The 26826-nt window shown below is 41.9% G+C and overlaps 1 protein-coding gene across 4 annotated transcripts in view; it reads right to left on the minus strand.

Annotated features, from left to right (window-relative positions):
• LOC105487812 (stromal interaction molecule 2) overlaps positions 1-6312 on the minus strand; it is a 167174-nt gene extending 160862 nt beyond the window's left edge. For 3 of the 4 annotated variants that reach the window (XR_011621409.1, XM_011751422.2, XM_011751421.2), the window contains exon 1: positions 5765-6312. Coding sequence is in view for 3 of the 4 variants with exons in the window: in XM_011751422.2 (XP_011749724.1) it covers positions 5765-6173 (409 nt within the window). In the remaining variant the exon portion in view is untranslated. Of the gene's footprint in view, positions 1-5105; positions 5405-5764 lie in introns of those variants that run through there. The other variant, XM_011751424.3, reaches the window with a different exon arrangement.
• Between the last annotated feature and the right edge of the window lie 20514 nt (positions 6313-26826).

The following is a 26826-nucleotide window of genomic DNA, read 5'->3' on the forward strand; positions in this document are numbered from 1 at the left end:
AAGCTAAGAATATAGTCGATTTTACAAAATTTCATCTAAACATTTTCATAGCCACTACATAATTAGAATTCTCAAGCCCTCTTCTTCTAAATAGTTTCCTAACTGGCATCCTTATCTCTGTTATCTCCTCATTGCCATCCACCCAGAATTGGCTGTCTCAAACACAAAGGACATGTCACCCCCTCATCTTCAAAAACCACAATGCCTCTCACCTCCTAATGACAGGATATAGATTTGTAACTTCAAGAGTTTATTAACAAAACACTCTGAAAGTTCAAAATGCCTTTACCTCAAAAATTAAAATATATGTACATTTTCCCTAACGTGCATATTTAGAAACCTTTAGTTGTATAGCTCTCAAATAATCTAATAAAATGCATATGCCAAGAAAATGTGTACTTGTCCTGGGTGTCCTATTCTTCCCAGTATACACATGAGTACCCCAGTTTTAGATGTGCTGACATTTTGATACATGCTGAATACACTAGGGAATTGTAAAGCTCTTGATAATTTGGCCCCAACCTTCTTTCTTCTTGCATTCCCCACTACTCTACATATACCTTATACTTAACTCTAAAGAAAAGTATTTACCCCCTATTCTTGGATATGTCTCCTCCCAGAAAGCCTTTTCACTCATCTCCGTAAGAAGTCCTATCTATACATCAAGGTCCAGCTCAAATCCTGCCCTCCTCCAGGTCCTCTAACAGCCTCTTCCTTTCCCCTACACTTTGCAGCCCATTGTGGTCTAATCACAATCCATCGCATATTGTTTGTATAAGGACGCATACAACATACCTGCTAAGAATCCAAGCGCTGGAATCAGAGAAACCCTAGACAACTTCTAACTCTGCTACCTACTAGATGTGAGCTTGGGCAAGTTACTTAAGATCATCCAGTATGTTTCCTAATCTACTATATGAAGATGAAGATAGCAACAATAGAAACTGAGGACTACTTGTAGGGGAGGTAAGGAGGAGGGCTTAATGGTTGAAAAACTATTAAGTACCATGCTCAGTACCTGGCTGACAGGATCACTGGTAACTAAAATCTCAATATCATTCAAAAAACCCAGGCAATGAACCTGCCACATGAATCTAAAATAAAAGTTGGAATCAAAAATGAATCCAAAAGAAAAGTTGGAAGGAAAAAAAACAGTAGCTATCTAACAGAATTAGTCTCAGAATCAAAAACAGTGATGTATAATATAAAACGCACTTAGCACAATACTAACACACAGGAAGAGTTTAATCAATGTGCCTATTATTACCTAGTCTGAGTCCAAAACAGTCAGACCTACATCTTCCTCTTTTGTTTAATTCTTTCCCACTTCTCTTTCGTGTTATTCTGCTTGTGCTTAATAATTATTTAGTTAATAAAACCTCATCAATTCAGAAGTAAATTCCTAGGTAGATCTTAACAAGGTAAGGTCCAAATTCCAGTAAATGTCAAAAAATGGCTTACTATCCATACTATTAGCAGTTAGTCTTACTATTAGCTTAGCCAATATATACATTAACTATCATATTACATAAATGCAGATCTCCGACAATCATTGTGAAAGTGTTCACACCGCAATTATCATCAATGATTAGGCCACTATCAAAAATCCTTGATATCATTACGCAAAAAGAGTCTAAATTAATCTGAAAATACTAGCATGTATCCAGCCACAAAGCAAGCCTTTGGCAAGCTAAATCATCCTGTGTCCTCCTTTAGAATAAAAGGAAGCTAAATCTTGGATCCACTTTTCCAACTGGCCCTCTGAATTCTTCCTGTGCTATGAGATTCCCAACAGAGGCCAGTTCTGCCATGGTATTCTTAAGAGTACCAAGGGATGCAATGTTTCCAGACCAATTAGATTACTACCAATTCTTAAATGTTCAGAATTGACTAGATCAAATGGATATGAACAGATTCTTTAATCCTGTAGTTAGCAACAATAATACAACTACAGCAATGACTAAAGACTGGTGAAGAAAAGCACTGGTAATGATACTAAAGGGAAAGAGAAAGAGGATACAGCAAACGATGGCTTTAGAAGTTCAGGAAGAGCAACATCACAAGAGGAACAAAGGTTTCTCACGCCATCTGAATCTACTTTGAGTCTATGGTCACAATGGAAACACTAACATGTGTAAGTTATTCATAAAATATTACTGAAAGCAACACATATATCCCACAGGCAAACCAACTACTAATTTAAAAAAATAAGGAATACAACTGATGTCATTAAAAGTTCCGTTTAACATTTTCCCAAAGACAATCATGCTAATTTGAGATATTTCCATCTAAATTAATGAAAGCTCCACAATGCAGAGGTGTTTAACAGCACTGGGTAAAGTGGCCATTCTAAATGGTATTATATGTTGAACTAAGAATGTATTAAACTTTAATTGAGATTTTAATACTTCTAAGAGACATGTTTTTATAGATGTATATTTCTAATAACATGCCAAATCAGTGAAAAGGTACTACAGTTAAGATAAAACCTTCATATAGGCACTAAAGAATGTTACTTTAATTCCTTCTTTAAAAGGATAGAGGCAAATATGTTCAGTTAAAATTTGTTTTTAAAAATTCTGAAACAATTAATTCCATAAGAAATAATGTAATATTTCAATTATTCGGCATTTTGTTGTTGCTGTTTCGCTTTCATAAGCTATTTCTCAGGGACCCTATCTGGATGAGATCGGTCACTCCCCACCGGGATCAATTCATCAACTCTAAATCTGTTAGGCAAAGAATTAAAAAAAAAAAAAAAAGGTATTGTTTTGAGTTATTAAAGTACTGCTTTAGAACACAATCACCAAGCTCTCAGTCACCTATCCCTAATTTGCTTTAAATTTCAATCACTTTCAAAGTAAGTGCTCTAAATACGTAAGTGCTGTATATGTCATTTAAAACCCTTACCATACAATGTTATGAATATTGGTTCCGTCTCATCAAAAACATTTGTACAATGAATTCTGAAAAGGTAACATCTAAAAAGGAAAAGAAAATATAAACCTGTATTCATTATGACAACGTGTCTGTTTATTTGGATGATTTGTATAGTTTTGAGCAATAATAGTTTATTTGAGCAAATAAACACAAGATAATTTAAAGGCAATTTATTCTTAGAGTACACTAAATCCCTAAAATAAAACACTTGAGAGGCAAACTGCAGTGAAAAAGAAAGTTTCATAGATTTTATTAGTAAAAGGCAAATTCTTATGGAGCCTCTAAAGGTTAAGTATTAAAAATGCCAGTCTCGAGAGGAAAACAGAAAAGTGATTTTGGTTGTCATTTTGCAGAGCTATTAAGAATACTCACTGCTAAATCACAACTTTAATCAGAAGCCAAAGACACCAATTCTTCTCTCAGAAGGCTTTCAAAAATTTTCAATTTTCCAAATTCACGTGAGGTTTAGTTCTCTTATTACTGATGCTCTACTCCATCTCTATCCATTAACGCTGCCTAGAATATGACACCACACCACAGTATTTTGTAAATTCAGTCTATGGTTTTACTTCCTGAAGTGTACACTAATGCTAATAAATTAGGTTCTAGGCTTTGCATAACATTTACAAATAGAACCATAAAAGAAAGCACTATTCATACAATCTTAAGAATGGGAAACAACCCTATAGAGGCCATATAGTTCAAACAAATTTTCAATATTCTCTAACTTCATCACAGATTTTCAATTTACCTTTACCAAGATATGAGTGCTATTGACTGTATTTACTAAACTTATTAAAATAACAATTTAATTTGCATATGGTGTAGTTTTATGATTTAAACTTTAAGTGGAAATGTTTAACTTGTTAAAAATCAATATTCTGATGAAAGGAAAGTAAAAGAACATTAGAAATAATTCCAGGGTATTCTTCTAGCAAACTTATTTTAAAGCCCTATGGCACAACTCTTTTGTGTGATACACTGGATTTTTTTTGCAGTAAGAATCACCTTTTTCCCCCAATGCCTTAAATAAGTACAGACAAATTTAAGTCTTAAAAAGGATTGTAAATAGCTTATTAAAATAAAATTTCATCTGAGCAATTTTCTTAATGTGATCTACACAGTATAAAATATTAGCAGTCAGTAAATACTAAATTTTCTGAATTGCTTGCCTTTTTACCAATTACTTTTTGACGGAGCATTAGCCAATTACGTATTAACCAAATTTTTCTACTAGAGAAACCCAGAACCACTCTTACATCTTCTACAAACCTAAATATTTCTGCTCCTTCCCTTCCTGCATGAGGCATTAAATCTCCAAATTACAGTCTTATCAACTTTCTTAATCACTATTCTTCACTATTATGTTACTTGCCACATTTTTATTTGGAGAATAAATACTATTCAAGCATAAAGTTGTCTGGCCTATCTTCTCACTCAAACTATATTATGCTCCTAATGCTGATTATTTTATAATCACTTTATCCTAGTTACCCAATTGGTAGGTTTGATGTATCAAGTTCCATTTAATAGGGCTTGATATGCTTCAGGGTAAAGTTAAACATGCTGATCATTATGTTCTATACTCTACATCCTCTAAAGCCTTTAAAGTTTACCAACATCCTTCTTCTCTCTAGAATAGTAAATATCCTATCATAGAACCCAGAGAAACTGCTTGGCTTTAAAGAATACAGTTTCTGAGCACTTGTCAGAGAAGCTGTTCGTAACTTCCAGACGCCCGCTGGACTATCACTTTGGTTAAATTAATCATGGGTCATCTTGTGCCTCTTTAAACTTTTTAGTCTTACAATTATTGTAGGAAACCTACAGATCTACTTTAAAACTAAGTGAAATACAAAAAAAAAAAAAAAAATCATTATTTTAGCTCCATTACTTTTCCCAAAGAAATCATTTCAGGGTCCTTGTATCATAACTTTTACTTAAACCACAACCCATCAGTTGTACATAACACCGGAAGGCTTTAAAAATGATACAATTCTGCACTTAACCTTACAAAGCACGTTTCCAAGTTCTCAATTACGAGAACGTTCTACAAAAAAGAAAAAAAAAAAAAAGGTGCTGGTGCAGTCTATCAGAACTGTGTTGCCAGCTGCAAGCCCCGAGTATGCTGCACTTTGCAAATTTTAGGTATAATTTCTGGTTACCTGCTGCGGTTTCTGCACCCTTTGTCACCCAGTGATGCTCCCACCAGCAAACACTTTCCATCACTTAAAACGGCCTCCTTCCACCCCGCAAAAAAATGCACAGTTAACTTAGGCATTTCTGCATACAAACACGGAACTACTAATATCACTAGGTATTATGGCTCTCAAAGAATCGTCTTTAGCAGCCTCCCCTGGGACGTTGTGCTCAGCGGGGCTTTGAACCGGTGAGACTCGCTGCCAGCTGCCTTTGCAAAGGCAGCACCAGAGGTAGACTCAATACCGCAGTGCTGCTGCTGACTTTTTTCCAGCAGCTTCAAAAAAAAAAAAAAAAATCAGCCCAGTCCCCTGCAGATCCTGCTGGCTCTTCTGCAGCACGAAAGAGAAACCACCGCATTGCTCAGCTTGGAATATCTGAGAGCCCGACTGAAGGGAGGGGAACCAGTGCCGTCGAGAGGCTCGGCGAGGGTGGGGTGTTGGGGTGAAAAGGGAAGATGTCCGGAGTGCAGGGAACCGCGACGGAACAGCAGCCAGGGCTCCGCATCACGCCCGGCCGAGGTCGTGGAATAGCGGACGTCCGGCGGAGATGCTGGCCTCTGCACGGGATGGGGGGGTCTCACCGCGGCCGGCTGAGCCCCGCCCGCCGCCCCCCGGCCCCTCACCTGTCGTGAGCGCTGGGCTATCGCCGGCCGCCGCGGCGGGAGAAGAGGCGGCAGTTGTGGAAGAGCCTGTCGCCCGCCGCCCGCGGAGGTGTCGGGGTACAAGCTCGCATCCGTCCGCCGCTCCGGCTACCAGCAGCCCGAGCACCAGCAACGCAGCCCAGCGCCGCCGCCGCAACCAGCCCCAGGCTGGGCCGGGAGTCGAGGCGGGATGAGGGCGCCGAGGAGGAGCCGGGTGAAAGCGCAGCTGCGCCCCGGCTGCACGCCTCTCGCCCGCTCCTCGAAGCGCCGCCACCGCCGCCGGCGACTCCTCCGGCCGCCCCCGCCGCCTCAGTCGCGGAATCCCGCCGGGCACCAGCCTGGTCCCGTCGGCACCGGCGGCCTCCGGAGCTCTGATCCCGGCTGCGTTCATTGGTTCCGGTTATTTAATTAAAAAAAAAAAAAAAAGTGGGGGGTAGAAAGGTACGGCGTCTTCAGGCGGTGCACGACACCCGCGCTGCTGCTGCGGCGAGACCGGGATCCGCTGCTCTGGCGCCGCCAAACACCAGCCCCAGCGCCCGCGCCGCCGCCGCCGCCACCGCCGCCGCCGCCGCGGCGCATCCCCCCGCCCCCTCCGGCCGGCGCTGGTCGTAGTACCACGCTCCGCCGGGACGCCTCCCTCCCCTCGCACATTCGCTCGCATACCAATCCCCCGCCTCCCTCAGGCCCTCCACGGCGCAGGCGCTGCGCGGCTGTACAGCGCGTGCGCGGCACCCCAGCCCCGCCCCGGAGGCGTTCCCGGACCAACGGTAGTACGGCGGGGCGGTTACTAACGCTTTAGCGAGCCGCGAAGATAGGGGGCGGGGAAGAAGGAGGACGTGTACCCCTCCCTCATTCACTGCACCACCGCGAGGGAGAGTGGGGGGCTACAAGGGGGCGGAGAGAAGAGTCCAGACGTCCCACATCCTGAGGGCGAGTTACAGCCTCGTGGAGGGCAGCAAAAGTAATTGCATGGGTCAGGAAAATCTCGAAGTCGGAAAACGGTAGCGTCCCCGTAATTTCAGTATAGGTGGGGCAATAGGTTAGCGCTTTATTTACTTGCCAGACATTTCATAAAGCGCGTGCTATGTGTGAGTGTACCAGGCATTGTTCTAACTGCTTTGCACATTTACACGCTATAACTCCAAAATTATCGTTATCTCCATTTTACGAATGAGGAGACGAAGGCCCAGAAATTTGAACTAAGTTGTCCCCAGTGTCCCACAGCTAATTCATGGGAAATGAGCCAGATTTAGCAGCCACTGAAAGGGCCTATTTAAGAGAATTTACTCCAGCTTCTGACTCTCCTAGGTACAGATATTTACGTGAACTCATTACCTTCCCACCCCCATCCCATCCCATCGACTCTGTGCCGTATCCTGAACCGGCTGACAGAACAATGGTGCAGACTTGACTTGTGTTCGCCAACCTGGAATGAAGCAAAGTTCTTGGGCACCCAAGGTCTGCTCTCTGTTGTAAATCCTGTTCAGACCTGGTCTAATTGGTTTGGATAAAGAAAGAACCGGAATCTTTCTCATCCAAACCAGTTGCCAGCATATTTTTAAGGCCACCTCCCTTCAAATTTAAAAGGAAGTGTTGAATGTAATGTCACTATAAATTAAAAGCTCTGGAAATTCACACACAAGGAGGCATTCTCTCTCCCGGAGCACAAAATTGTTTAAAATTTGCAGATAGGGTTATTAAACACGAAGATCCTTTTGCTATTGGGTTCTGTTGGTTTGATTCTGTTTATTGGTTTGTTTGTTTGCTTTCTCAAGCCAAGAAGATACTCAAATTACATTCTCCTAAAGTATTTCTTAGGCAGCCTGGCCAAGATAACCACAAATACCGTTTATTGTAGAGGGGCAGATGCACGCTTTATAAAGAATCCAGGATGTCTTTGAGGCTAAGTCAATCTATCAACAATTATTTCTCAGCAGACTTCTTGTGGGCATAGTGTTCAGGTGGCAATTCTTTATAGGGCAAAACAAGGAGATTATCTTTCCCCTGATGAAAGGCACAGCGATGAAGTCACACCGGAGTGCTGAGTGCCCACCAGAGAAGATAATTCTGCTAGGGGACCAGAACAATATAAATAACAAGCTTGTTCCTGCTCTCCAGGAGGACTCATTTCATTTATTAAATGTTTACTGAGTACCTAGTATGCCAGGCAGGGTACTCAGTGGTGAGGGTTCAGCAAGAGAAACACTTGAAAAAGGCAATTAAGTCAGCAGTCAGGGCTATGAGATAAACAGCACAGTCCCATGACTAAGGCATCTTACAATCTTTTTAAGGAGATAAAATTTACACCCATTCAACAATTAGAGGCTAATACAAGGTAGTAATCAGTTGCTAAATGGTGTAGTGCAAACTGTGTTATAGCAATAACAGTATAAAAACACAACAAATTAACAAATCACAGGGGCCAGGCTTCTTTAAACAAAGATGATTTCGTATTTTTTTTCTTCTTTTAAAGATAGTGAGGGTGTTGACATTGAGAGTGTGTTGGATTGGAGTTAGAAGTGTTTATTCCTCTCACTACTGGAACCAGAAAGGAACTAAGGATCCGGCAAGCACTAAAAAGACCAAGGTCAGGCAGGCCAGGGGCCAGGAATAAACCCTCCACCGCAGATCATCTTTGCCACAGGTATATAAGTTTCCAGCTGTTAAATGACTGCACCTTGCTAAACAGAGGTACGTGTCACTGTGCATCATAGCATAAACCCTAAGAACAGAAAGGAGAAAATTCATTTCTTTGAAAGAAAACCCCAACCCTAGAATTATAGATGCTTCTATTTGCAAGCCAAACACAAACACAAGACTCCAAATGAGGCAATCGCTTTCTCCCCATGTTTCCTTTCCCACCTCCACGCTTTTGTTTTCCCTTTCCTTCCCCTTGTTCTCACCACCGGAAAGCTTTCTCTCCTTCCCTGTCGCCAAATCCCATTCAAAATCTACCCTGAGTTCCTTTTCCTTGGCACCTACCCGACTCCTACAGCCAGCCTATACCTCTCAATGTCCAAACCTCATGATATGCTTTTTTTTTTTTTTTTTTTTTAACAGAACGTCTTCACTGTCCCATTTTCCCCAAATCATGACTTCAAACACCTGATGGGCAGCACTGAGCTCTAGAATCAGGCAAACCTGAAAAAAACAGCAATTCCACCACTTTTCAGCTTTGTTACGTGCAGACCGGTTAATCTGTCCTCAGTTTCCCCACTTTTAAATTGGGGATCCAACCATGCCCGCCCCACAAGGTGGTCAGCGGCGGCGGGAGAATAAAAGAACAAGGAAAGCCCTTGCGCGGAGCCCGGCACACAGGTGCGTTGCCATCCCTCGGGGAGAACTGGTTCTGGGCGTGCATTCTAAGCGTGTTCTTGGCTTAGGACAAACGCATCGCACTTTCTATGCCAATGTTGTTTGATTGCATCTTCTTGCAAATCCCAAACTACTGGGACGCGCCCTGCACAGACGCACAGCAGGATCCCTGCACTGCCTCCTCCCCATCCCAGAGGCAAGCCTGCCCTTCCCAAGAGTCGGACTCCCTAGCTCCCTCTTCTTCCCTCGCTCCCTCACAGCCCACAGCACGCCGCCAGCTCCGACTAGGAGAACCGGTTCCCGACCGGCGAGCGCGGCAGGGCGCCTGCGCCACCGCAGCCCTGCGCATGCCCGCTGCCTCCCGCCGGCTTCCCCCAGGTGCGCGAGTTCTCAGGCTCGTGGGTTCCGGGACGCCGCGCGCCGCTGCATGCCCGGCTTCCGGCTCCCACTATCTGGGCGGGGCGCCCGGCTGCCGCGAGATGACGTCACCGCGTGGGCGGGCGCGGCGGACTGTGAGTGGAGAGGGCGGTGGGCGTGGGGCGGGAGTAGGGGTGGAGGCGCAGAAGTGGGGAATTCCGGTGCCTGGCCCTCCCACTGATCGTCTCTTTCCCGCCTTAGACTTCCTCGCGTGGCCCTGGAATGTTGGGACTGACCCAGCAGGGTGGTCCAGTCTGTTTCGATTGCTCTTGATGGTGAAGCCCCTCGGAGAGCTGCCTTTGGTGGAAACCCTGTTAGGTACCAAGTTTTCCCACTGACCGTCCACGGACGCTAACAAGAGACTCGAGGTGCTGAGAACTTTGGAAACACCTCTCAAGTGATATAGACAATGTGATGGCTCCATTCCATCAATGAAGCCCTAGCATAAAAATGGGGTCCTCAAATTGTTTGATAAAGCGCTAGGAATAGAAGTGACACTGTGGAAGTAACTTATTAGCAAGACCCTTGCTCCCTAAACCCAATAAAGCATGAGGTAGTCCTCAAGTGGTGTAGTGATGGTGGAAAAATTTATTGCTGCTTTCTCTGGGAGCAGAGGAAGGAAGTCTTTGTAAATGTCTTGCATCCAGGGTAGGAATTCAAAAACTGTAGATTTAACTTAGCTAACATAGTTTTTTAAAAGTCACTCAACAGAAGCAAGTCAACTTTGCCCGCTAAAGCCCAGTGCAGTCAGAGGGCATGTGGGGTGAGTCGTTTATATTATTAAATAGGGTATGTTTGCTCTATACTGCTTAATTTGAGGTATTACATGAATATTATTGATCACATGATAACTGACAGGTGCTAAAGCAGTAGGAATGTTGACATTTTCCATAAAAAGAGGACTAGAATTGTGATGGAGCTAAAGTAAAGATCATCACAATTGAAAATGGTGAGAAAATGATGGTTATCAAAAAGATGAATAAGTGTTGATGAGGATGTGGAGAAAAGGAAACCCTGGTATACTGTTAGTGGAAATGTAAATTAGGATACCCATTTTGGAAAGTGGTATGGAGGTTTCTAAAAAACTAGGAATAGAATTATCGTATGATCCAGCAACCCCACTTCTGAGTATATATCCAAAGGAATTGAAATCAATATGTCAATGAGATATCTGCACTACCATGTTCATTTCAGCATTATTTACAATAGCCAAGATATGGAAGCAACCCAAATGTCCATCAACAGATGAATGGATAAGGAAAATAGGGTATATACACACAGTGGAATAGTATAGAGCCTTAAAAAAGAAGGAAATTCTTCATTCACTGCAACATAGATGGAACTGGAGGACATTGTGCTAAGTGAAATAAGCCAGGCACAGAACGACAAATACTGTATGACCCCACATGTGTGGAATCTAAAAACAAAGTTCATCTCATAGAAACAGTATAAAGATGATTACCAGAGGCTGGTAAATGGGAATCGGGGGAGGGACTGGGGAAAGGGAAGATGCTGACCAAAAGGTACAAGGTTACTGTTGGACTGGAGGACTATGTTTTAGTGACCTATTGTACTTCACAGTAACCACAGTTAACAATATCTATTTCAAAATTGCTAAAAAGATAGATTTTTAACATTCTCACTACAAAAAAGGTTAAGTCGGTGAGATAATAGATATGTTAGCTCAGTTGAATTGTTCTACAGTGTACATACAGCTCAAAACATTGTACCCCATAAATATACACAATTAATATTTGTCAATTAAAAATTCATTTTAAAAATACAGTGTCTGTGAGTTGTGAGGCAGGAAGCTGCCAGTGGGTTCCCTACAGCACTTTAAGAGATTATCTAAAAAAGAATTACCTACTTTCAATCTTAAAGTATACAAAACACCTACTTTAGAAAAAGATGCAACGCAACAAATATCAGCAAGGAGAAGAAAAGTGGGCCTGTTTAAAAGCTTCAAAGGGCTGCCTACCTCCCTCTGCTTTTGTGGAAAATCCATCCAGGGACTGGAAATTTAAACTCCTTAAGTTTGAATGTATTTAAAAAAAATGGCCATAAGTACAGCCATCTGAAGCCTAAACCCTTCATAAGGTGAAGAACTCCTGTATTTTTGTTCCAGTAAAACCAGGTCCTTATGCTAATACCTAGATAGAGGGTTGTTGTAAAGTAAAAATGATTGTAAAGGTGCCTGGTGCATAGTTAGCTATTATTATTTAAACCCTTAAGGGTATGAAAAACGAGAGTTCATTTTGAGTTGAATTTTGCAAAAAAGGAAAGTAGAAAAAAAGGACACTTGAACAATCTACAAGAGCACATACAACAAAGGTACACACACAGAAATCTTTACAGGGCCAATCTTTAGGCACTTTACATGCCTAAAGTGACATTCGAAGGTTCTCCAGAAAACAGACCTGATGCAAAGGCTCATATAACAATTCCTTAGGGAGTAGGATTTCCTTCAACAATTCCTTCAACCCCGGGGAAGCAAAAGTGAGGAGAAGACATGAGCCACGCACAGAAGGAGGCAGAAAAATATCAAGGCGATACACCACTGAGCTGGCTGCTCAGTCTCTCACGATGTCTCCATAGTGGAGACCACTCTGTTTTGGAACAGTGTGAGAAGAAGGGAGAAAAATGGAACTTTTGGCTCCCATCAGTCAAAGGTTTCTGCAGGAGGTGCAAACTCCCCCGCACTTTTCAGTCATGCCACCTGCCGCTCCAGGCAGCTGCCAGAGAAGCCAGATCCCTGAACAGCAGTGGCATTATACATGCATGAGCTGAGCCAGCAAGTGAATGGGTGCCAGGAGCACTCCCCACTGTCCACCTGCAGCCTGCAGTTTCCCAGGAGCGTCTACCACCTCTGTAACAAAAGGGAAGCCCCAGGGGGAAAAAAAAAAGGCTGGAGATTCAAGGCATTAACCAGGCATTATTAAAGTTGTGCCCAAAGGCAGCATGAGAGACCTGGAGCAAGGGGACCATCACATCTTGGCCCCTACCACCGAGGCAGCCACAGAGCTCAACAAGCCACACTCCAAGAAAGATTGAAACATCCCTTCTGCAACCTGTAAGGATGCTGTTACGGTGTAAAGTTCCTGGATAGTAATAGTAGCATTCAACATCAAACTATTACCAGGTAAATCCAGGGAGGCACGTAAACTGGGTTCAACTTTATGATAATGGCAAAGACATAGGAGAACCAAGGCATTGTGAACTAAGAAAAGCCCTTTGTGTTTATACATCAAATATTGAATGCATTTTAGGGTCAGGTGCTATATTAGGTGCTAAGATCAAAAATGAGTAAGATAATTTCTAGTCCAGAATCCAAGGACCTCACAGGCATACAATAGCACCAAAAAGATAGATATTTCTTTTATTTATTTATGCTTTTTAATTGTTTAAAAGTATCTGTCACCATGAAATGCTGGTTCCACAGTCTCTGGTATATAGTTAAATCATTTTAAGAAAATAGTTTATTTCAAGATATTCTACCTCAAAATTTAATGTCAAGTAAGTTTGTAAATGATCCCATATTTCACATAATATAGTTGCCAGGAACTGGTAAAATCAGGCATTTGTCTTGATGTGTTTATATTTACACAAAGGTGTTTCAGAATGTGTTTTCAATGAGGAAGAATAATAATTAAAAGAGAGTTTGAGGACAAGCCTTCTGACATGGAAACGAAGGAAAACAGGAAGTCTGGAAATGTGGAGGTTTCAATTACAGAGGAGCACATTCCCAGAGCGTTATTGTAAATACGAAAGAAGATCAGATTTTAAAAGTTGTTTCTTGGCCAGGCGTGCTGGCACACGCCTGTAATCCCAGCACTTTGGGAGGCTGAGGCAGGTGGATCATGAGGTCAGGAGGTCAAGACTATCCCGGCTAATACAGTGAAACCCCGTCTCTACTAAAAATACAAAAAATTAGCTGGGCGTGGTGGTGGGCACCTGTCGTCCCAGCTACTCGGGAGACTGAGGCAGGAGAATGGTGTGAACCTGGGAGGCAGAGGTTGCGGTGAGCTGAGATCCCGCCACTGCACTCCAGCCTAGGTGATAGAGCGAGACTCCATCTCAAAAAAAAAAAAAAAAAACCAGTGCGGGGAGTGGAATTCTTGGTAAATTCTGAAGGTAGAATCAACAGGATTGATATTTATTTATTTATTTATTTATTTATTTATTTATTTACTTAAGACAGGGTCTCGCCCCGTCACCGAGGCTGGAGTACAGTGGCACAATCATGGCTCACTGCAGCCTTGACTTCTTGGGCTCAATCGATCCTTCCCATGTTAGCCTCCTGAGTAGCTGAGACCACAGGCTTGTGCCACCACAACCAGCTAATTTTCGTATTTTTTTTGTAGAGATAGGAGTCTCATCATGTTGCCTAGGCTGGTATCCAACTCCTGGGATCAAGTAATCCTCCCGCCTCCATCTCCCAAAGTGCTGGAATTATAGGTGTGAGCCACTGCACCCAGCCTCAGTGGGATTTATAGACCAACTGAATACATCGTGTGAGAGGAGAAAGTCAAGGATAACACTGAAATGTTTACTTTAAGCAACTGGAAGAATGGAGTTGCCATCAACCAAAATGTGGAAGACTGAGAAGAGCAAGTGATGGCAGAAGGACAGCAGAAACTCAGTTTTGCATATGTTCACTTTGAGATACCTAATAGGCATCCAGGTGGAAATGTCAGTGAGTACTTGGACATAGAGGCCAGGAATTCAGAGGAAAAGCCCAAGCTGGAGATTTAGATTTAGGAGTCACCAGCACATAGACAACATTGAAAGCAATTAGATTGTTTACAGTTTCCCCAGACATACCCTTTCTGTCTCATCCTCCATGCACTAATAAAAGAACTTGATAGCTGAGCATGGTGGTGCGCGCCTGTAGTCCCAGCTATCAGGAGGCTGAGGCAGGAGAATCATTTGAACTTGGGAGATGGAGGTTGTGGCAAGCCAAGATCGTACCATTGCACTCCAGCCTGGGCAACAGAGTGATACTCTGTCTCAGAAAAAAAAAACAAAAACTTATACTTCTCACAGCAAGGTACACATTTATAGACATCACTACTCATAGAAATACTGTAGTACAAAATAAGCATTTAAATAGCAAATACGGTTTAGTTTAATAGCCGAAAAGTAAGTTTATGAAAGGGAATTCAGTAGCTTGAGTTTACATCTTTTGCACCTGAAGTTTGAGTGTTAAGGAGATCATTTCTTAGTAAAAGAAAACGTATTTGGAACCATTCAACCCTGGGATCAGTCCACTCTCTTTGCTATTAAGAAAGGAATTACATGTCTGCATTAGTTTGCTAGGCTTGTGTATTAGAATTCTCCAGAGACAGAACCAATGGGATGGATGGATAGATGGATGTATAAGAGGGTATTTATTAGAGGAATTGGCTCATGCCATTATGGAGGCTGAGAAATCCCATGACAGGCCCTCCACAATCTGAAGACCCAGGAAAGCTGGTAGCATGGCTCAGTCCACATCTGAAAGCCTCAGAACCAGAGAAGTCAATGGTGTAACTCAATCTGAGGCTGAAGGCCTGTGAACCTGAGGGATTGGGGGGTGCTAGTGCCAGTCCCAGAGTCTAACGGCTGGGAAACCTGAAGTTGTGGTGTCCAAGGGCAGCAGAAGAAGGGTGTCCCAGCTCTAGAAAAGAAAGAAAGAGAATTTGCCCTTTCCTTCCCTTTTTGTTTCATCCAGGCCCCTAAGTGATTGGATGGTGCCTGCTCACATTGAGGGTGGATCTTTTCCACACAATCCACCAACTCACATACCAGTCTCCTCTGGAACCACCCTCACAGACAAGCCCAGAAATAATTAATGCCTTACCAGCTATCTAGGTGTCCCTTAGTTCAATCAAGTCAACACCTAAAATTAACCATCACAGGCTGCCATAAAAGTTCCACAGACTGGGCGGCTTAACCAGCAGAAATTTATTGTCTCACAGCTCTGCAGCTACAACTCCAAATCCAGGTGTCAGCAGAATTGGTTCCTTCTGAGGACTGTATGCAAGGGATCTATCTGTACAGGCCTCTCTTCTGGGTTTGTAGATGAACATCTACTCCCTACATCTCCTCTCATCATCTTCCTGCATGTCTGTCTCTAAATTTCTCCCTTTTCTTTTTCTTTCTTTCTTTCTTTTTTTTTTTTTTTTTGAGATGGTCTCACTCAAGCTGGAGTGCAGTGGCACAGTCACGGCTCACTGCAGCCTCAACCCCTCTTGGTTCAGGCAATCCTCCCACCTCAGCCTCCAGAGTAATTGGGACTACAGGCATGTGCCACCATGCCTGGCTAATTTTTCTATTTTTTGTGGAGATGAGGTTTCACCATGTTGCCCAGGTTCTTTGGAGCTCCTGGGCTCAAGCGATCCACCTGCCTCAGCCTCCCAAAGTGCTGGGATTACAGGTGTGAGCCACTGCACCGGGCCCCAATTTCCCCATTTTATTAATATAAGGACACCAGCTATACTGAATTAGGACCCACCCTAATGACCTCATTTTAACTTGATTACCTCTGTAAATAAACTATCTCCAAATACAGTCACACTCTGAGGTACAGGGAATTAGGACTTCAACATATGAATTTGGGAGAGGGCATGATACGACCCACAAAATGCCTAAGTAAAGCAATAAACCTAAATCTCAAGACTGCCTTGAGGCTTCAATGAGATACTTACAGTATCTGATCCTGTACCTGGCATATAGCAGCCAATCAAATTGTAGAGTGCCAGAGAATACGGTTTAACCACCAATGGTAATCTACGTACAATCCCCCAAAAAAACTTTCTACTAACGTAAGCTGGCTATAAAAATAATGAAAAGGTTACTTCCTCTTAGAGCCAACCAAATGTTGCAGATGTAATTATGTCTGGGCGACCCTAAAACCTGAGAAATGGATTTAGGATTTAAAGTTGGCATGATATGGATTTAGTGGTTCACCCAACAGCAAGAGGATCTTCATTTATCTGTGTGGTAATTTGAAATGAAAGCTCTTTCATTTGCAAAGGGCATTAATCTTTCATCATATATGTATCAAGTTACTACTAATGCCAGTCACTTGCTGGGCATCTGAGGTTAAAGAGACAGATCGCCTGCTCACAAGAAATGTTCCATCTAATGATGGAGACAGATTAACAAGTATTTACAGTAAAAACGTGATAATCAGGGTAAAAATAGAATGCTACATAACCACAGTCCAACTGGGGCACTAGGGAAGATTTCTTAGAGGAAAGAGCAGTTGAGATGACTTTGAAGGTCAGGAAGGTATTACCAAATTAAAGGTTAACCAGAGAAAGAGGAAGGAAAGACATCCTAATCAGAAGTAATATCTGAACCTTTTTAAATATATAAAGTGAAAACTTTCTTACAGAAGAGTAAATATGCAGTCTTTGAAGAACAGCCATATTGTGTTCAACATTTTCATGTAAATAATTGGATAATAGATCTTTCTTGGCATCATGAGGCCCGTGTGTCTGTATGCATGTGTGTGTGCATGAGGCACGTGTGTCTGTGTGTGTGTGTGTGTTATTTTGACACGAAGGCTTGCTCTGTCATCCAGACTGGAGTGCAATGGCACAGTCTCAGCTCACTGCAGCCTCAACCTCTTGGGCTCAAGCAATCCTCCCACCTCCTCAGCCTCCCAAGTAGCCAGGACTACAGGCACGCACCATGACAGCCCAGCTAATTTTTGTTTATTTTTTGTAGAGACAGGGTCTCAAACTCCAGGACCCAAGCAATCTACCTACCTCTGCCTCCCAAAGTGCTGGTATTACACGTGTGAGACACCACACCCAGCCACTGTTTGTGTATTTTAATACTGAACCACTTGGAAAGCACCTAGTACACCATATTATCCGAAAGATATAAACCTAAAAGCCTATTTCTATATAATAAGCAATGTGGTTAGACAGATGAAAGAAACCTACATTAATGTGTACCAACAGGAGAAGAAATGGGTGGGACAGGATCTTTGGAAAAGCTAGCTGCTTACTGTTATAAAGTAGAAGAAAGAAATTACATACAGCAAAAGAGCTTCTGAGAATTTGATAAATGGCATTTATTTTTTGGCTGCCAGGGAGCTCAAAGCTAACTTTGCTGTAAAATTTTAATAACCATGTAGAAACTTAAACCTATGTAACAGTTTACTCTTTCCTCTCAGTGTTCATTCCTGTTCTATGAAAATGGTGGTTCTACACATACAAGTGAAGAATAACACAGAAGAGTCTATTGAATTTGGGTTATGTTTAGTTGCACATGTCCTTAGTACATGTGCAGGAGCAAAAGTGCAGTAAGCATTTAAATGTAATACAGAGAGACAGAGATTCGGTGTAAGAAATTGGCCACATGATTTTGGAAGCTAAAAAGTCCCATAATCTGTAGTTGACAAGCCAGAGACCCAGGAGAGCCAGTGGTGTGGCTTAGTCTGAGGGCAGGAGAAAACTGATGTCTCTGCTCAAGCAGTCGTGCAGAGAGGGAGTGAATCTCCTTTTCCTCACCTTTTCATTCTATTCAGGACCTGGACAGATTGGGTGAAGCCCAGCCATATTTGGGAGAGCAGCCTGCTTTACTCAGTCTACCAATTCCAATGCTAATGTTTAACCAAATATCTGGGCACCTTGTGGCCCAGTCATATTAAAATTAACCACCATATCACTCTATCTTAATGACTACCAAACCCATTACTCCAGCTTAGAGCTATCTTGTGAACTCCAGACTCATACTGATAGTTCTACTTGGATAGATAATAAACATCTCAAATTCACATACTCAAAAACCATGCTCCTGATATTTTCCCCAAAACCTACTTCTCCTGATAGTCCCCATCTTAGTCAATGACTGCTCTATCCTTCTTCACATTCACCAAATCCTGTTGATTCTATCAATGAAATAGAAAAATCATCTGATCTTTTCTTACCACCTTACAGCTACCACTCTGGTACAAGAAAACATTAATTCTTCCCTGGGTTGTTGCGATTTTCTCTTAAATGCTTTCCCTGTTTTGCCTGTGCCCTCCAGTGTCTGTTTCTGATGCATCTGAAAAAGGTCATGTTAGTTCTCTCTTTAAAACCTTTAAACAAGTTGGAGTAAAAGCAATAATGATCAACAGGCCCCTGCATGATCTGGCCCCAGTTACCTTTCTGACCTCATTTCCTATTGTTCTCCTTCTCATTCAGTCTGCTGGAGCCATTCAGTCTCATCACCCGTCCTAGAATAAACTAGGCACAACCTTTCCTCAGGGATTTTGCATTTGCTTTTCCTTCTGTCTAGAATGTTCTTTGAACAAATATTCACAACAGTTACTTTCTCATCTTTCTCCTTCAGCTCTTTGCAGAGATGTCCCTTCTCAGTGGCGTCTTGTCTGACAACTCACTTTAAAATTGTAACCCTCACATCCACCCACAGTTGCTTCTTAACTTCCATGCCTGCATTGGCCTCCTCCATAACCCTTATCACTACCTAAAATATTATAGATTGCTTGTGTTTATAATATTGTCAGTCTCTCCCAGGAGAGTGTGAGTTCCACGAGGTTAGCCATTTTATCCCCTGAGCCTAGAACAGTGCCTGGTAGCATAGGCATTCGATTACTATTTGGTGGATATTGAACAAATCAATGACTGAACACATAGATTCAAAACCCAAGTAGGAGTTTCTGCCAAAAAAAAAGGGGGGGGATGTCATTCACATATGGGTGTATGGGTGGAAGCTGGAATTGTGATCAAGTGGCAGGTTACTGAGCGAGAGAGAATGTACAAAGAGAAGATTAGAGGGTTGAAATCCATCTTAGGAGCAGGCAGAGAAAGTTAGAATGAAGGAGCCTGAAAATCAGTAACAAGAGTGTAGAAGGAGAACCAGGAGAGAGTGAGCAACGAGAAGGTAGACATACTCTCAATGGGAGTGGTTGGCAGTGTCCAGTGTAGCAGAAAGGTTAAGACTAGCACTAAAAAGTATCCATAGATATTGCTTAGTTTTTAAGAAAATAAATAAATGGAGATCATCTTACACCATATATCGAACTCCAGATGGGTAAAATGTTGAATGCAAAAATTTGATAAAGAAATATAATCTTGATGAGAAAGAATTTTCTAAGCTTAAAATAAATTATATAATTTACAAACTGATAAATTTGACTCCATTAAAATGAAAAACATTCTCCATATTGAAAAGAAGCTCAAAATGAAAATGCTAAAATAAAGTGGAAAAATATGTGCAATCCGTTTGACAATGGAAGAATTTTTTATATTTAAAAAAGCTCTTACAATAAGAAAAACCTTAAGATTCTGATGCCTAAAAAGGTAAAAATATAAACAAACATTCCACAAAAGTATAAATATAAGCAGTTGAAAAATGATCTACTTGACTAATTAATGAAGTGCCAATTAAGACAATAAGATTTTTTTCTCCTATTAACAAGGTTAAAAAATATAATTATGGCATATGAACTGAAACAGAAATACCCATATACTATCAGTAAACCTAAATGTGTACAATCCATTTTACACAGTCATTAAAAAATATAAGATATTCGGAATAGCCAAAAGGTAGAAACCACTCAAATGACCATCAACAGTTGAATTGATAAATGAAATGTATAGATTTAGATATATACACGATGGCATATTATTCAGTCTTAAAAAGGAATAAAATTCGGATACATGCTACAACATGTATGAGCCTTGAGAAACATTATGGTAAGTGAAAAAAGCCAAACACAAAAGGATAAATATTATATGATTCCACTTATAGGAGTGATATTGTTTGGCTGTGTCCCCACCCAAATCTCATCTTAAATTGTAGCTCCCATAATTCCCATGTGTTGTGGGAGAGACTTGGTGGGAGATCATTGAATCATGGGGGCAGTTCCCCCATACTGTTCTCATGGTAGTGAGTAAGTCTCATGAGAGCTGATGGTTTTATAAGGAGAAATCCTTTTCACTTGGTCCTCATTCTTCTCTTGCCTGCCACCATATAAGATGTGCCTTTGCTGCTCCTTCACCTTCTGCCATGATTGTGAGGCTTCCCCAGCCATGTGAGACTGTGAGTCCATTAAACCTCTTTCTCTTTATAAATTACCCAGTCTCAGGTATGTCTTTATTAGCAGCATGAGAAAAGACTAATACAATGAGGTGCCTAGAATAGTCAAATTTCTAGAGAAAGAAAGTAGAATAGTGGTCGCCAAGGTTGGGGGAGGAGGGAATGGAAGTTACTGTTAACAGTTAGAAGTTCGGTTTGGGATGATGAAAAAGTTCTGGAGATGGATAATAGTGATAGTTGCCCAACATTGCAAATGTATCTAAGGCCACTAAATTGTACACTTAAAAATAGTTTAAATTGTCAATATTATATTATTTATTTTATATTTTACCACAATAAGGAAAGTCTTGAAAAAATATAGAAATTTACAATAACCCAGTACTTACACTTTTAGAAATGGCTCTTGTGGAAATAGACCAAAATTTAAGTAAAGATGTTTATCAGAAAGTTATTTATCATTGCAAAACAACTCTCAGAAACAATATAATGGTGAAATAAATGATGGCACATTCCCACTAACCTGGCAGCCCCAGGACACCAGGGACTTGGGCTGTTCTTGCTCTCCATCTCATCTCCACCACCTTCCTGTACTTGACACGTAGAAGATGCTCAGCAAATACTTGTTGATTTCATTAATATGGTGAAATGCTATGTAGGAGAATATTTATACAGGATTTTAATGATAGGAAAATAGTCTGTTATAATAAGTGGAAAAAACAGGATAAGACTTGTATATATAATTTGATTTCAACTATACAAAGCAGAGGTTCTTTGCATGTGAAATAATGAATTCCCTCATTGTTTCAGCCAATCTGAACTGCAGTTTATAACACCTGAAAACATCCCAAGGGATCCTTCCACCCACACAAGAACTTTACTCATAAAGAGTGCTTATGCTTTCTCGTAGGTTATTAAAGAGAAAAGCGGAAAGTAGAAAAAAATAGTGGTACCATTAATAAAAGTGACTTGACAGCAAAGGAAAAAACAGGAAAATTATTTAAACAAAACACAAAAAAGCAACTGTCTCACCATAAAACACAGCTGGCTGCAGCCATTTAGCATAGGATTGCAGTTTTACAGACTTGAACAACTTCTTCAGCTATTCTTACAGTAATGGATATTTGTAATAATGATCCTGAGTCACTAATAAAAATATCCAGTTTGTACAATATATTTTGTTTGAGAAGATGGAGCATTATATAATACAGTTTAGAAGGATTTTCATTACAATGCTTTAAATATTTCAAAGTTTTGGGACTTATGAAATTAAATTCTTCTGGAAAATTCACTTAGCTAGAACTTCTCATTTTCCCGATAATATTCAAGAGAAATGAAAAGCTATTTTATTTGAGGATCTAAAATTCTTGTATTTATGTTGGAATTTGGGTTTTCCTAAGACCTGGAGTACATAACAGGTCACCTAGGATGGGGCAGAGGGCTGATTTAAAATGCAGTTTTCTCAGCTCGTCCCCTAAAGATTCTAGTTTAGTGGGTCTGGGATGACGTTTAAGTACTAGCACTTCTAACAGACAGTTCAGATGTTTTGGCCTAGACCTGAAATAGTGGAATCAAGATATGAAGACTTGAGGAATTACTAGAGAGTTACCTGCTTTATTTTAAGGTTATACAGTTTGGATGTCCCCTCCAAATCCCACGTTGAAATATTTTCTCCAGTGTTGGAGGTGGATGTGGTAGGAGGTGTTTGGATTGCGGGGCTGGGTTCCTCATGAAAGGCTTGGTCCCATCCCCTTGGTGATGTGTGAGTTCACACGAGTTCTGGTTGTTTGAGAGTGTGTAGCCCTTCCACACTCTCTCTTGCTCCCTCTCTTGCCATGTGACAGGCCTGTTCCTGCTTCACCTTGTATCATAAGTAAAAGCTCCCTGAGGCCTCCCCAGAACCTGAGCAGGTGCTGGTGCCATGCTTGTACAACCTGCAGAATCATGATTCAGTGAAACCTCTTTTCTTTGTAAATTACCTGGTCTCAGGTACTCCTTTATAGCAATGCAAATAACTGCTTGACACAAAGGTAATTGAGGATCATATCTGTCTTGACTTTACCAAGATTATATGTTTCTGTTTTTAACAGGAAAGAACTCTTGCTCTGCTGTTAATAAAGTTTAAAATTTAGTTTGGGCTAACAACTTTATCTCAGATTTCATATTTACTGTTGATAAAATTGTGATATAGTATATGCCATTAATGGTCTCCGATGTTAATGCTACATTTTACCAGATGGCTTCACATGGTGCTTCCACACCATCTCTTCTTTCTCTGTTTGAGGTGTTGAATCCCAACCTCTGATACCTAGATGAAGGATGGGTTATCTATAAGACACTGGGAAAAGCATTATGTGAATATGGAAGAGTCTTAATCAAATGTGTTACATGACTGAAAACTTTGGGGAGACATGGATTTACTTGGATATGACTTTTATATGTAGGGATCTTAACCAAACAAGCATGAAGCTTTAAAAAGTGTCATGTGACCACTTTGCAAAAAATTTTTCATACAGGAATTATTTTACAACTCATTAATTTCCATTATGTTTTATGTTTCTGGCAGTGGAAGAATTTTTGTTCCTGCTTCTTCTCCTTCCCCTTTTCTTCTCCATGACAAGCCTGTGCTCAGAAATAACCTCTAGTCCCCCAGATATCACTAGAAACGTATCATGCATGCTGCCTGAAAGACCTGTTCATTCTTAAAACCACCGATCATATATTACCTCCTCCAATAGCCTTTTCCTAATTGCCCAGGAAGACTTAGTTCTTCCTTTTACTGTGAAAGAACAGAGAAAAATGAAAATGTTTCTACAATGTCATTCATTCATTCAACAATTTAGCAACTACTCTGTTACAAAAGAGTGTCTAGATGACATTTCATTAAGAAAACATGGAACTAGGCCAAGCACAGTGGCTTACGTCTATAATCCCAGCATTTGGGGAGGCTGAGGCAGGCAAATCGCTTGAGCCCAGGAGTTCAAGACCAGCCTGGGCAACATGGTGAAACCCTGTCTCCACAAAAACAATAAGAAAGAAGGAGAGAAAGAGAGAAAGAGAGAAAGAGAGAAAAAGAAAGAAAGAAAAGAAAGAAGAGAAAGAAAGAAAGAAAGAAAGAAAGAAAGAAAGAAAGAAAGAAAGAAAGAAAGAAAGAAAGAAAGAAAGAAAGAGAAAGAGAGAGAGAAAGAAAGAGAGGGAGGTAGGGAGGTAAAGGAAGGAAAGCCAGGTGTGGTGATGCATGCCTATAGTCCCAGCTACCCAGTAGGCAGAGGGAGGGGGCTCACCTGTCCCTGGGAGTTGGAGGCTGCAGTGAGCCATGATCGCACCACTGCACTCCAGCCTGGGTGACAGAGTAAGACCCTGAAAAAAAAATAAAAAGAAAGAAAGAAAGGAAAGAAAGGAAGGAAAGAGGAAGGAAGGAAGGAAGGAAGGAAGGAAGGAAGGAAGGAAGGAAGGAAGGAAGGAAGGAAAGAAAGAAAGAAAAGAAAGAGAGAGAGAGAGAGAAAGAAAGAAGGAAGGAAGGAAGGAAGGAAGGAAGGAAGGAAGGAAGGAAGGAAAGAAAGAAAAGAAAGAAAGAGAGAGAGAAAGAAAGAAAGAGAAGGAAGGAAGGAAGGAAGGAAGGAAGGAAGGAAGGAAGGAAGGAAGGAAGGAAGGGAAGGAAGGAAAGAGAAAGAAAGGAAAGAAAGAAAGGAAGGAAGAAAGAAAGAAAGGAAGAAAGGAAGGAAGAAAGGAAGGAAGGAAGGAAGGAAAGAAGGAAGGAAGGAAGAAAGAAAGAAAGAAAGAAAGAAAAAGAGAAAGAAAGAAAGAAAGAAAGAAAACAAAACAAGGAAATGTAAAGGGAGAAGCACGCTTGAGGGATGACGTCAGGTGAGAACATGTTGAGCTTGAGTTGCCTGCAAACCCCCCAGATGCAGCAGGTCTGTCGAGAAGATGCAGAATCCAGACTGAGGATGTAGTGGGGAGCCATCAGCAAAAGCAGGCCTAGGCAGAACCACATATACAATTTGTGGGGCCTGATAAAAAATAAAAATGTGGGGGCCCTTGTTCAAAGAGCAGGAAAAAAGTGCCATTAAAATGATTAAAGGTACTAAGGTCCTAAAATACAAAATATTCTCTTTCTTCCAAGATCTCTCTTTCTCTCTCAACATGTCATGGTGGTTTTTTAATTCACTATTTAATATTGATCTAAATGAAGATTTTAAATTACTGGCATGAATTTTACTGTTCATCTTTATCTTGTTCAATGCCAGTTCTAGATGTAAATATTAGAACATTGAGCTCCTGTCAGAATCCCTGACATCACACCATTCGTACTTTATGGCTTGACCCCAGATGGTGCCTCAAGCTGGTCAGAAGAAATGAACACAAGCCAGACTCAGAGAAGCTAAAAGGAGAAAGAAAGGGTTCTCCCAGGCACAGAGTGGCCCAAAGGGTCCAAAAATACATTTAGGATAAGTTCAGACTCTCCCAGATGCTCTGGGTCCTGCCGTGGCACTTGGAAGGTCCATATGCACTTGAGCCTGACAGCTGCCATGTTCCCCCTCTCACCAGCCCGCATGCACCACACCTTAGTGAGGGGCTGGAAAGTCAAGTCAGGCTCTCCACTTTCCATGAGTCAGTTGTCCCAGCCCATAGCAGATGGGCAACCCCAAGGATATTGCAACCTCTGCATGAAGATGTGCTAGGTACTTGGATCACAGGTGGTAAGAGGCTGGCCCCCGCCAAGTCAATTTTTTTTTTTTTTTTTTTTTTTTTGAGACAGAGTCTCACTCTTTCACCCAGCCTGGAGTACAGTGGCACAATCTCAGCTCACTGCAACCTCTACCTCCCAGGTTCAAGCAGTTCTCCTGCTCAGCCTCCCAAGTAGCTGGGACTACAGGCACATGCCACCATGCCTGGCTAATTTTTGTATTTTTAGTAGAGAATTTTGTATTTTTGGTTTCACCATGTTGGCCAGGGTGGTCTCGAACTCCTGACCTCAGGTGTTCCACCCACCTCGGCCTCCCAAAGTGCTGGGATTACAGGCGTGAGCCACTGAGCCCGGCCTCATGCACTCAGCTTAGGGTGAGGACAGCCGCTGTTGCCAGGCCTCGACCAGAGATGCAGGTGCAAGGACCCCAACCCTTCTTACACCTGCACTCAGCTTCCTACCAGGGTGGAGGGTAGCAGTAGTCTTGCGGGGAAGGGTTAGAAGAGGAGGGCGGCAGGACCTGGGTGGGAAGGGTGAAGGAACAAGTGGCCAAGAACTCTTCTCAGGTTGAGAAGTGAGAAGAGAGGGAATGAGAAAGACAGCAATTGAGCTGAAATGCTAAGTCCGTGGCACATGCTTGCTATCCCATCATACTTCACTCACAAAACACAAATTCAGAGATAACGTTGTAAGAATTTCAAGACAGCAGCTGCAGAGCGCTAACCCATGAGCTCTCCACTAACCCATGGAGCCCTTCTGAATGCGCGGCCCAGGACAACTGCACTGACTGCAAGCCCGGGAAGCTAACCCTGGGTCTATGACATTACCCACGAGGAGGAGAAAATAGAAGAGGACTAAGAAGAAACACAGGGAGCCTCAATATGATTGAGGTAGGTGTGGGGGCCAGGTGAACAGCAGAAAAATGAGCAGAAACAAATAGATAGAACCTATAAAGAACCAGGCCCAGAGGCCAAGAGAACCATAGACTCATCTATAGTATAGGCTTCTCCTTGGAGGTCTACGGTGATGTCTACTTTCCCTATAAGCATTAAAAAAAAAAAAAAAAAAAAAATGAGCCAATAGTTAGAAATTAGAGGCTGGGCGCTGTGGCTCACACCTGTAATCCCAGCACTTTGGGAGGCCAAGGCAGGCAGATTGCCTGAGGTCAGGAGTTTGAGACCACCCTGGCCAACATGGTGAAACCCCGTCTCTACTGAAAATACAAAAATTGGCTGGGCATGATGGTGAGCGCCTGTAATCCTAGCTACTCAGGAGTTTGAGGCAGGAGAACTGGTTGAACCCAGGAGGCGGAGGTTGCAGTGAGCTGAGATCGCAGCACTGCACTCCAGCCTGGGCAACAGAGAAGAGAGAGAGAGAGAGAGAGAGAGAGAAAGGAGGGAGGGAGGGAGGGAAGGAAGGAAGGAAGAAAGGAAAGAAAGGAAGGAAGGAAGAGAGAGAGAGAGAAAGAAAGAAAAAGAAAGAAAGAAAAGAAAGAAAGAAAGAAAAAGAAAGAAAGAAAGAAAGAAAGAAAGAAAGAAAGAAAGAAAGAAAGAAAGAAAGAAAGAAAGAAAGAAAGAAAGAAACG

This window comes from Macaca nemestrina, chromosome 3 (assembly GCF_043159975.1).
Source record: "Macaca nemestrina isolate mMacNem1 chromosome 3, mMacNem.hap1, whole genome shotgun sequence".
Taxonomy (NCBI): Eukaryota; Metazoa; Chordata; class Mammalia; order Primates; family Cercopithecidae; genus Macaca; species Macaca nemestrina.